We start from the raw sequence: 12,430 nt of genomic DNA, 5'->3' as shown, positions 1-12,430 counted from the left end.
CAATTCTGGATGTGTGGGGTATCGCATTGTGCTGCTGGAATTGTTCAAGTCATTCGGAATGAACAACGGACATGAATGGATTCAGGTGAACAGACGGGATGTTTATATACGGCGAGGCGTCACCTTTGTGTCGTGCAGTGATCAAGGGTACACAAGTGGGCCTTCGGCCCCGAAAGCCCGTATCGATGACGTTTCGTTGAAAGGTTCGAATGCTGACATTAGTTGATGGCCCAACATTGAACTTCTGTCACGTTGAACGATTCTCTTCAGTCGTCATTGGTCCCGTTGTTGCAGGATCTTTTCCCGGCCGCAGCGATGTTGGAGATTTGATGTTTTACCCGATTCTTGCTACTCAAGATACATTCGTGAAATGGTCGTAAGGGAAAATCCACACTTCATCGCTACCTCAGAGATGCTGTGTCCCATTGATTGTGCACCAAATATACCACAGCCTCCACACTCACTTAAATCTTGATAACCTGCCGTTGTAGCACCAGTAACCGATCTAACAACTGCAGCAGACACTTGTTGTATTATATTGACAGCGCCTTATTCTGCATGTTTACAAATCTCTGTATTTGAATAAGCATGCTTCTACCGCTTCAGTGCATACACAATTTGAAGAACTCTTTGGTTGGCCTACTGTCTTGCATTCGACACAAGTTTCCAAAAATTACCGGGCCCCTTTTTTTCATTATTTCTAATCAGTTTTCCCAATGTCGATGAAGTTCATTGTTACTCCGTAATTTCCATTTTCGCATAGTTTTTCGTAGGCCTAATATTTTCCTAATGATCCGCTTTCTAGTGTTTCTATAGATATGAATCCTAGTTTAACGCTAGACATTCACTAGCTCATAGACATTCTGGCTTCAATAATGTATTGCAGTGTCCTAGTTATGTATTTTTCGACAGGCATTTTTTGTTGTAGAAGTCTCGAGTTATACCATATGCACTTCCCGTTTTATTTCCTTTCCTTCATAGCAGCTTTTTACAAACAATTCTCGTCCATTATCTCACCAAGAAATTCAAATTTTTAAATTTTTCATTTTGGTCAATATTTGTTTTCAGAAATTTTTGTCCATTTTTAATGTTTTTAAAAAATATTATTTTTTTCTCTACAGAAATTCTTGAGGTAGTTTTATTTACTATGTTCTTCTAAAACATTAATTTGTGTTACAGCAGATGTCACATTTTCAGAAAGAGTAGCAAAGTCATCCTTCTTCCCGACGTTGTTGGAGAATTATTACATTCATTCGAAAAAATTTAATAGTCAGTGATATTTATTCCTTGTTATGGGTTTCAACAGACTGTAGTCTTCTGACAGATAAAGAACTTGCTGTTACGCGTCCCGTTCCATTATGACTATCACACATACCATGCTGACATCCTAGTGGATATTGTGTTGGATATTCCAAACAGGTTTGTCAAAATACATTACGAATTAAATACTCCATTGATCTACATTATTTAACAAACCTGTGTCAACTGTCCTACATAATACCCACTAGAATGTCGACATAGTATGTGTGATACAGTAATAATGGAACAGGACATATAACAAGTTTTTTTAACGAGTCTTAACTCTTGAAACTGTTAATCAGGAATAATAGTACTGAATACGATCTTGACTATTAAAATTACTCCAAACCAATTACGGATAGCTCCTTCTTATCTCTATTATGAGAAAACTGTTACATTCATTCAGCCTTTCATATCAAATTCGCACTGTTTTCTCTAGAACACAATCTGAAGGAGCTGGGTAAATGTCATCATCTTGCTATATACCGTTAGTTATTCTGAAGGCTTCAGATATTTCTCCCATAAATTTCAGTTTAGATACTGTTTTTATTTATTTTTTGTTAATATTTTATCATAAATCAATGCTCTTGGTGGTTTTAAGATACCTTTTCCGAATGTTGTTATGTAAAAATTCAGTCATACTATAGCATTTCCTGATTTAACGTAGTATGTGATTCTTTTGTTCCGAAGGTCGAGGCACATAAATCAGCCATGCCGAGAGGAGATGGAGCGAAACAGGTGACGCCACCGTCTTGGCTGGACAAGGCCTTTGTCGCCGACGCCCTGAAAGCCTCTGACCCAGCAACCGATGAATCCAGCGTACAGATCGTCTCTGTGGCGGAGGTGTGTGGCGGCTACCTGAGCGAAACCTTCAGGGTTGTCGTGCGGAACACCGTGACTGGGGCGACCCAGAGAGATAAGACCACGTCGCTGATTGTGAAGATCGCGCCGAACTCCGACGGTCTCCTCAAGGACGTAATCGAAAGTGGAGTGTTCACCAAGGAGAAGATCGCCTACAGCAGCTTCCTCCCGGCCGTGGAGGCTGCTCTCAGAGCGGTTGACCTTGACGAGTGGCAGCCTGTGTGGCCCAAGTTTTATTATCAGGGCTCGACGCCAAGCGACTTTCTGGTGATTGAAGACCTGGACGCTTCCGGGTTCCGTAAGGTGGACGAGGCCGTCTCTTTGGACCTGGAGCAGTGTACGGTCGCAGTGCGAGGTCTAGCCCGCCTGCACGCCGCCTCCGTCGCCTTGCTGGACGACGAGCAGTATGCAGACGGTCTATTCCACCAGTCGCTCATCTTCAACGAAAAGATGCTCGAGAGCTACGAGTCCTCAATGGCGGACGGATTTGGTAAAATGGTAAAGATCTTCGAAGAATACGCTTGGTTTCACAAGTACAAGGGCAAGCTGAGCGATTTCGGGCTTCCTCTGCTGCGCACGACAGTGGATGTGGTGACAAAGTCGAAAGTAGATTTCAGAGTTATGCTACACGGCGACTTCCACAGGAACAACATGATGTTTCGCAGGGACGGGGAAAGTCTACAGGTTCGCGTCTTCGATTTTCAGGTGAGATATTGGAGAACTTTTTCATATTGTTAAATTAATCAGTATGGAATCCTTTTGGAGATGCACCATTATACCAATAAACCGACTCTGAGAAATTGGCACAAAGGAATAAGCAGTTGATAACCGTGTACATGAAAGTTATTTGTATGTGTGACTCGAGACTGGAGAGAAACTATGCAAAGGTGTCTTTCTAAGAGATCAGTGCGAAAAGTAACCCTCATTTCCTCGTGGAGGTAGCAGAACAGTAACCACCTTTTCTAACCCAGTAGGTCAGCGTGTCCACAGCTGCAGTAATGGGAAAGTAACATTGAATTTCACTCTCATACGGTTTATATAGTCAAAATGTCAAAGTACTTGAGATTCATCATGGAATTAATACTGTATATGGACCGAATATGATAAGTGGTTGTGATAGTCACTTACAACGTTAGTTAAGATTAGATGGACAAATGCTGCTCATCTATAGTAAGCAAAAAACTGGTGCAGGAAATTGATGAAAAAGTTTGCGACAGCCGGTCTTTCGCGATATTTCAACTGTCCGCAGAATTTCTCGATTTTTTTGTGCGAGATAATGACAAAAAGACTCAGATATCATATGTTCTGTGCTCTTAGAGTTTCAAAACTCCTTTCTGAAATTCAACGGATAACTGCAGTTCTTTTCCTTTATGTAATGTTGTCAGCAGCTTCATGAGGTCTCTACCCTTTCGCGGTTTGGTGGAAGCTTGTCAAGGTACCCGTCTGAACTTCCAAGTGTGAATTCACTAGTGGGGTACCAATGATGATCTTTAAGATTTCAACTGTGCACCAGGTTCACGTCCAGTGATAGTATGCTATCATCATCACGCATGTGGCCATAAACAGTGCAGCATGATTCAGGGTCAAAGCATTCCTGCTGCACAGGCAGCTCAGCAGCTGCTGGTGCCGAGTTAGTGATGGTGACTCATATTTCCTGTCAACATGGTGAACAGGTGGTACTGACAGCCTTGAAGGCGATGTCATCTGCGGAGCAAAATCTGTAACACCAGTCCTGCCAGCTTCCAGCGACAGCCTAGTATGGGTCCAGTTTAAAGCCCAGGACAGCCGATTGCAGATGGAGAACCTATGGCAGACAGTCTAGTTGAACAATACTGAGATTGATTACTGCAGCAGCGGACAGCGATTGGTTCCCAGTCTGAACGATATGGCGGTAACCCAATGAAGTGGCCACTGACACGCTGCCCTGTGCTGCTTGAGAGGGAGTTTCTGACGCAACATTGATCCAGCATGTTGTGATGTAGATGCTGAAGGTATCCTCTGGTCACATGTTGGAATGCCCAAATATCACGCTGGACAATGGTCATAGCGACATACTGGTGCCAGATTGAGTGATTTAATGCGGAAACAGGTTCTTGACGCAATATGGTTATGCAGTAGTTAGGCGGTGACTTTCAACTGTTGGCTAGTGGTGTTACATTTATGATGTGGAACATAGGTTTCCTGTTCCGTTGGTTTTCAAACGTTTACGATCCACAGATCCCTTGACATAAGAATAGATATACATTATTAACTGTTGACACAATACATTTTAATCAACTTAAAATCTTATTACATCTTATTATTTCAATGCAATTAATTCGAAGGATGAGCTTGCTTGTGTAATCAGTTCCTCAAATCTTGGCAAAACAATGGAAATTGCGGTTCGCATCTCTTTCTCCATATTCATGTACAATCTATATTTCGTGTTGATAACTGCGAATGCTGAAAAAGCCACCCAAGTACTACGCTGCAAAAAGTTACAAAACATGTGTGGTCTTATTACCTACTTGGAGATAGTCCTGTTTCACTGATCTCCGTAACTAAAGCAATGATGAGGAAACAAATTATACTGGAAAGATCTTTGATACAGTAGTGTTGATCAACTTATTGTGGAAATTGCTACAAAAACGTTTTTTAACGTTTTGCATGCCCAATCGTGTCTTCAGTATTCAGATTTCCAAAGAATATGCTATATTTGCTGCAGAGGTCCATGCGATTCTAAAGGCAATGTAGCAGATGAGACATCTTTTGGGCAAACAGTTCATCTGCCCCAGATCCCTTTCTGTCCTAAACTCATTGCAACACGCACACCCGCAGAGAAAATGGCCCAGCTCATACATGACAAACTGTACTTGCTTCAGCAGTGGGGGTGTTGGGTATCATTCTGCCGCGAACCAGGGCATGAGAGGGTTCGGCGGAGTACGTCGCCAAGCAGGCCTGCTGTGAACGTAGCATGGCACAATGTGCTATTCCCCTTCAAGCTGTCATTTAGTTTGAGAGTCAGAGATCCACATACGAGGAGCAGTGGCTGCCAGTGATGGACAATAAGCTGTGATTGATTGAAGCCAGCTATTTAGCCTGGTTCAAATTCAAATGGCTCTGAGCATTATGGGACTTAACTGCTGAGGTCACAGTCACCTAGAACTTAGAACTACTTAAACCTAAGTAACCTAAGGACATCACACACACCCATGCCCGAGGCAGGATTCGAACCTGCGACCGTGGCGGTCGCGTGGATCCAGACTGTAGCACCTAGAACCGCTCGGCCACTCCGGCCGGCATTTAACCTGGCATTCCTCCTCCTGGTTGCACAGGCAGGATGAGTGTTCCTGATCTGAATCGAAATTGGAAACTGTCCCCTCACATATGGGTTTGTACCGTGGAAAGAGGTTCACCTCCACCTGTCTTTGATGCATGTGCTCGACAAAATACTGAAAGGTACATTTTCACTGGGCGCCTTTTATATTGTATTAAATGGATAGAAGCTGATTTAGTTGTGAACCTGCCCGTCGATGGTGAGTGTGTTGAAGGTTTTAAAGTTTCGGGCTGTGTGTGGTCTATTGTGGAAATTTCGAATTTAGTGTACTGCAGAGTGGCTGGCTCATCCTCTTTATTCTGGCAATGAACTTTAACAGTTGCTTGGTAGCTGATTCAGTTGTTATAATATCTAGTATGTCCAGAACAGCTCTTAAAATATAAGATTTTCCTTGGTTACATGGTAGACAACTTTGGTAGGGCCTCTGTAGGAATCGTAGCTTATTTACTGAATGCTTTCGTTGTCCTGTCATTTCTTTTAACTTGAGGGAAAATGTTTTATTGGTTTGTTTACTGAATTACCGTGATTCGGCAACTGTCGTAACGTTTTATTAGGAAGCATACCTTTATTAGCTAGGATTCTGAAACAACTGATGCGCTGTGGTCATTCTCCCCAGCAACAGTACATGTAAAACTCAAATCCAAGTAACTGTCGAAATATTTCTTGCATTGCCATCTATTCATACCATTAAGACTGCATGATAAATTTGAAATTTCTTTTTTTGTACTTACATTTAAAATTTTGTTCATGCTGACAGAGAAACAAAAATCACAGAAGACGAACAAAAATTAAAAAAGATCTGCGTTTGACAAAGCAAACATCCAAACTGGGTTGTTAATGATTAAAAACAAGGGAGTCACATAGTAAAATTTGGCTGCCATGTACCACGCTACTATAGTAGCAGTACGTACTTGCTGATCCCCTAGATATCAGAATTAATGCACACGTCATTCCTTCACTCTGAAAGAGAATAATAAATGAAATTATTATTTTTATGAAACCACTACTATGCCTCTGTTGCAAAGCCACATACATTCTAACACCAAGTGCTTGAAAAACCAAATCATCTCACAATATGATCAGTACCAAGTCAACAATCTATCTAGCTGGTTAAATAAAACATAAGACGTGATGTTGGTGAAAGAAGAAATCCAACTGAAATACAAGAAGACAGGGCATCTGAATACTATAATACACATGATATACCTAGAAAAGGGCAAGCTAGCACAAAACACAATATTTAACATTACGATGAACATTACTACATATAACATAAACGATTAGACATCAACACAGTAAGAATATTAACTCTTCACTAACTAATAAATAACTCATGTAACGGAAAACAAATTCAAATTGAACACTTGAATTATACAAGAGTGTGAGACCTTCCCAACATTGAACTTACCAACAAAAATGTTTACAGAAATGTTGAACTTACAGCACTGTATGAGATTCATACCATAGTAGTAAAGCAGAAATGATTGGACGTGTAAAAATGGCAGTAGATGCAACAAAAATCCAGCAGCAGAATAAAGCAATGTAGTTTGTAAAAGATCCATAATAATCAAGAAACAATAATAAAAATTCCAGTAAGTCAATTGATCACAAAAAGCAAAATCGTAAATGCTATAATGACAAAATAAAAGATAATGATGCTGTTATTTCAAAACCAGACAAAGCAGACACTATTGCAACTATTAAACAAGAATACTTCAATAAAACACGAGCATTTTGTAGAAACAACAGAAGATGCATTGGCAGAAACCCAACAAACTTACTTGAGGCACTTATTTAAAAAAGTGTTAAATAGGAAGGACACCTTATTTGACAAAACTGAAAGGTGATGGGGTAAAATGATAATCTATCAGTTCTTAAATTACGATCTCAACAAAAAAGACACCATGAAAATGTACCATGTAGGCATGTAGTTAACTGTATGAAGCGTCTAGCCCATCACCTGAGCAAAAAACTAAACACCATTCTTAATAAAAATTACGTTTCTGACAAAAGAAACTGAGGTCCCAGCATCGTGAAGTCCCCTTGTTAGTGGTATTTCATATGAATAAACTGACTTACAAAACGAAAATTCTGTAAGTATCTTTGTACAAAGAAGAAGAAAACATTTAAACTAAACATAAACAATGCTATGGTATTTGTAGTACACATTTTACTTTTACATTAATTGCTTTTTATATATTAGGGTGCGGAGAACAGTAGCGCCTTCAATTTTTATGTGAGAACTCTTAAAGCTTTATGAATAAAACAACATTCTACATCTTTGTTCTTCATGTCTACATGCTTATTTCTCTGTACAGTCACTTGTGAGAAGCACATTTCTCCCAACGAGAGACCATTTGTTAAGGATGGGAAAGAATGGGGAACGAAAGGAACCATGCTGGCATTGCGATTTGGGGAATTGATGGACTTACTAGATCTGGATGGTTGGACTTGGCTTTGAACCATCGTCGTCCCAAAAGCAAGTCTTATGCACTGATCACTGCGCCAGTTCTCTCGCTATGTGTTATGTTGGTGTTTTTGTTTTGCTTGCTGGTATTACGGTTGCCATAGATCTAATTATCTGCTGTTTTTTATTTGTAGTACACTGGTGCCATTTGATTTTACATAATGTCATGATGTCCTTTGGAGATAGTGAGTGGAGCTATGGAAGCTAGAAAATGGAGTGCCATGTGGATAAATCAGAATATTTCCGACATATTCTTCTGCTTAAGTTAAACAGAGGGGCGACAGTACCTGAGGCAGCTGTGTACGGGAATAATGCCAGTACACACAGCATTGCAAGAAAATTGATGATCATTTAAAGGTATTAATCGACAATGATACACGCCCGCCCGCATTATTCTAGACTGACAAAAGAGCACTATACAAGAGTTGGATTGGGAAGTCATTTCGCACTTGACTTATTCACATGATCTTGCGCCCTCAGATCTTTCACGTTTTCCGCTCTCCATCAAACAACCTTCAAGGAACTTCCTTTCCGGATGAAAAAGTGGTACGAAAATGGCTCGAGCAGTTCTTCGCATCATAACCACGTGATTTCTACAGTCGCGGAATCGAAAAGTGAACCTAACGATGTCAGACTATTGTAAATAGTGAAGGAGGCTGTTGTTGATAACTAAAGTCTCCGTTCTGTTAAACTTACAGAAATACGCCACAACTTACGCACCAACCTAATACTTTACTGCGAATAGCGAATGTCTCAGGTTCGACTATCGGTCCGCCACACAGTTTAAATCTGCCAGGAGATTTCTAGTCTAAATTTGTGTGCACGATACCTACAGATCACTACGTAGGGGTTGTGGTATACTTCTAGATTTCTCGCCGCTCGGGATTAGCCGAGCGGTCTTGGGCGCTGCAGTCATGGACTGTGCGGCTGGTCCCGGCGGAGGTTGGAGTCCTCCCTCGGGCATGGTTGTGTGTGTTTGTCCTTACGATAATTTAGGTTAAGTAGTGTGTAAGCTTACGGACTGATGTCCTTAGCAATTAAGTCCCATAAGATTTCACACACATTTGAACATTTTTTTCCCTAGATTTCTCATTTAAAGCTAGTTGGTGATGTCTGTAAATAGGCTTTTGGGGACAGTTTTTGTCTACGTTAAAGTGTCAGCTAGTTAAGATTTTTTTGTCATGATGGGTCGAGCAATAATTCGTGCTGTCGTTCTTTGTATAGTTCAGTAACCGCTGTAATCCTATTTGATACAAGTCTCTCAGTATAATAGATAACATGAATGTTTTGTAAACAACTTCGTTTGCAGACTAATCACGTTTTACTGATTTCCTACCAATGAACAAACGTCTGCCACATCCTTAACTTTAGACGCACCCCTATGATCATTCCATTTCATATGGGCCACTGGACATCTCCAGAAACACGTTAGAAAAAGGATGTGAGGAATCTCAGGAGGGGCTGAGCCGGCCACCGTAAGCACGGTTGCTTGAACTTTGCAGGGTATGTACGTGGGGTGTCCGGCGGTGGAGCTGCAGTACTTCCTGCACACGAGCGCCAGCCTGGAAGTGCTGCGCGACCACGTGGACCAGCTGCTGGCAGAGTACCACGTGGAGCTGCAGCGCGTGCTGCGGGCCCTGGGGCGCCTCCAGCAGGCGGACGCCTACCCACTGGACAGCCTGCGCCGCGACTTTGACCGCTTCGGCATGGTCGGCGTCTACGTCACCTTCCACATCTTGCCGCTCATCCTCGACACCCACATGGCGGGGCAGATGGCCGACATGACACTGGAAACTTTCCAAGAGCAGGCGGACGATTTTTGTCAGAAGCACTGCAGAAATGAAAGGTTCCTGCGTTACGTCGAGTACCTGATCCCCCATTTTGACTCCAAAGGGTTGTTTGAAGTAAAGGTAGAATAAATCATATGCAGTTCAACGCTCTTGACGTAAACATTTTATGTAAAACGAAGAAGGAGTGGGATATGACAGTTTAATGTCCGGCCGACGACGTAGTCATGAGCTCGAATTGGGCAACTGACTAAACATTTGAATATGGGTGGCAGGACATGTGGTTGAACCGGTGTCGTCGTCCCGAATACGAGTCCAGTGCGTTTATAGCTGTTCCATGTCTGTCGGTATGTAGGAGGAGGCCGAACTTGGTTCTAGCCGGTATTGGGATTGACAATCAGTGTCTGTGCCAGCACTAAAGCCGACCCAAACACTCACGCCGCTGCTCTTCCTCTAACTGAGCAAAGAGGCTCAGTGAGATCGCAGTAATATCGATTCGATTCGAACTCCCTTCCGGCCATCTAGATGGAAACTTTTCGCGGTTTTCCAACATCACATAAAGGCAAATTCCGGTACTGTTCCTTGAAAAAAGACACGCACGATTTCCTTGCCCCATCATCTTCCAGTCTCAGGTCCCGTATCTAACCTTCCTTCCTTCCTTCCTTCCTTCCTTACTTCCCTTTTCCTCCAGGCACAGCCTGCACTCTATCTCTGATCATCTCGCCGTCGATACAACGTTAATCACAAGCTTCCTGCCTTCTTTCTTGCTATTCTTACCGAAACACAGTTGTTCGTAGACCCTCTGAATGTGGTTCTTATCTAAGGAGTAGACAATGACTTGTCGGTTATATTTCGACATATATTTTAAAATATCGTTAACCACAATTTCTCTAAAAACAGTCAGCCTGTAGTTGACGTGTCAACATGAACACATGCCGGTCACTGGCAAATGACTGACCTCTCGTGACATTTTGATGTGTATTTATATACGCCGTCGCACCGTGGAGTAATTCACTGCCACAATTTTAGTTCTGATTATTGCAATTTTGGTTCCTTAAGTAACCATCGTCCTAGCGCATGATGCTGTTTACTTTAACGTCAATAGTAACAATTGCACTTTGATCGTGCACTAACGGATGCAGTCCAGCGTCCCACCACCTCTGCATCTGAGCGTCGCCTTCTTGGGAGGAACAATCTTCGATTACCGCAGAGCGCCAAAGACGCACGACTTTCAGGTTAGCAGAAATTATAGATAAGCTGTTGTTTCGACGAGAGAACTTTCAATGGACAGTTGCGTGAAGAATATTAAATCACTGACAAGATTTCATTAAAATCTTCCAGTTTCTATTATTCGTGCGGCTGTTACATATGAGAGAGAGAGAGAGAGAGATAGAGAGAGAGAGAGAGAGAGAGACAACAACAGGGAATATGGGTCAAGGGAAAGAAAGTGTAACAAGAATAATTTGCTACTTAAGAACATGTCGGAAACCAATCAATGCTTATTCACAATTTAAAGTTGAAGAAAATCAGTTAGATGTTCTTATGTAGTTATATCCTTGCAACCAAACAGCAGTGGACAGAAGTAATATCCAAGGGCATATAAGGAAAACCATGTTTATGGTGTAGTTTGTTCTGTCACTCGTACCTTTCTCACTGGGTATATGAAAGTTTGCCCGTCGTTATGTCTTTGCCACGGATCGACATACACGCCAGCTCTCTCATTTCACATATACCTACCACAATAAGGCTGTGGTTAAAATGTTGGTTCGCGTTCGGATGCACATCTCCCTTTGGCCACTCGGATTTATGTTTCCCGTGATTTATCTACACGACTGAGGCGAATGTCAGGATGATTTCCTCAGTGTGCTGTCGGATAACAGTGATACCCAAACTACGTTCCCTCCACTTCGCTGCATTTATACTGGCTAAAACAAATACATATCCCACTCACATAAGATAAAATAAGACACACTGTACGTATTTTATATTATTTACGCTTGCTTTCTGTTAAGTTACATTTTGTTTAAGTAAAGGTTGCTCATATACTATAGTACTTAAGATGTGTACATGCATTATGTATAAAATGTGTATTTCGCTTTGATTCGTACGTGACTTAGCCTGCATTGTAAGCTAGAAACAAGAGTTCTATACTAAATAAAGCTTTTTAGATACTTTTATCACAGTAACTACGACATTATTCTTTGAATTTAGCACAGAAGGAAATTCTACTGCCTCTGTATGTTGAATCATACGAGTTCTCTCAAAAAATATGTTCTTATTCCAAAAATTACATTTTACTTTTTAACGGCGTTCATTCTAGTACCTATTTATGTAAATCGATACGTATTTTTCTTGAAATATATAGAATATTGACACAGTTGTTACAAAGATGCTTTCATGTGTACTCTGTCATCTGGCGCTTCAGCGTATGACTCTATAACTAATTCATTTAACCTCCTCATCAATCATCAGAAATCTTATATATTTGTAAAGCTTATTCCGTTCCATGATGGCTTGACTGGTACAGCAACCGGTTTTTCATAATTATTACACATATAATGTAAGTTCCCTGAAAAACAAAAAAGCCAGTGGAGAAGACTGTATTACAACTGAACTTAAAAAATGGTCTCAACAAAAAATTGTAACTACCCTTATGACCATGTATGAAAAGATAAGCGAACCTGAAATGATTCCAGAAGA

The 12,430-nt window shown here is 41.3% G+C and overlaps 1 protein-coding gene across 1 annotated transcript in view; it reads left to right on the top strand.

Moving 5' to 3' along the window:
• LOC124775076 overlaps window positions 1–11,046 on the top strand; it is a 50,763-nt gene extending 39,717 nt beyond the window's left edge. Inside the window, exons 2-3 of the mRNA XM_047249880.1 lie at window positions 1,990–2,865; window positions 9,446–11,046. Of these exons, the coding sequence (XP_047105836.1) occupies window positions 2,011–2,865; window positions 9,446–9,862 (1,272 nt within the window). The 5' untranslated portion in view covers window positions 1,990–2,010 and the 3' untranslated portion in view covers window positions 9,863–11,046. The remainder of the gene's footprint in view (window positions 1–1,989; window positions 2,866–9,445) is intronic.
• The last annotated feature ends 1,384 nt before the right edge of the window (window positions 11,047–12,430 follow it).

This window comes from Schistocerca piceifrons, chromosome 2, assembly GCF_021461385.2.
Source record: "Schistocerca piceifrons isolate TAMUIC-IGC-003096 chromosome 2, iqSchPice1.1, whole genome shotgun sequence".
NCBI classification, from domain to species: Eukaryota; Metazoa; Arthropoda; class Insecta; order Orthoptera; family Acrididae; genus Schistocerca; species Schistocerca piceifrons.
The sequence above is the reverse complement of the archived record's forward strand: the minus strand, read 5'-3'. Positions and strand labels throughout refer to the sequence as shown.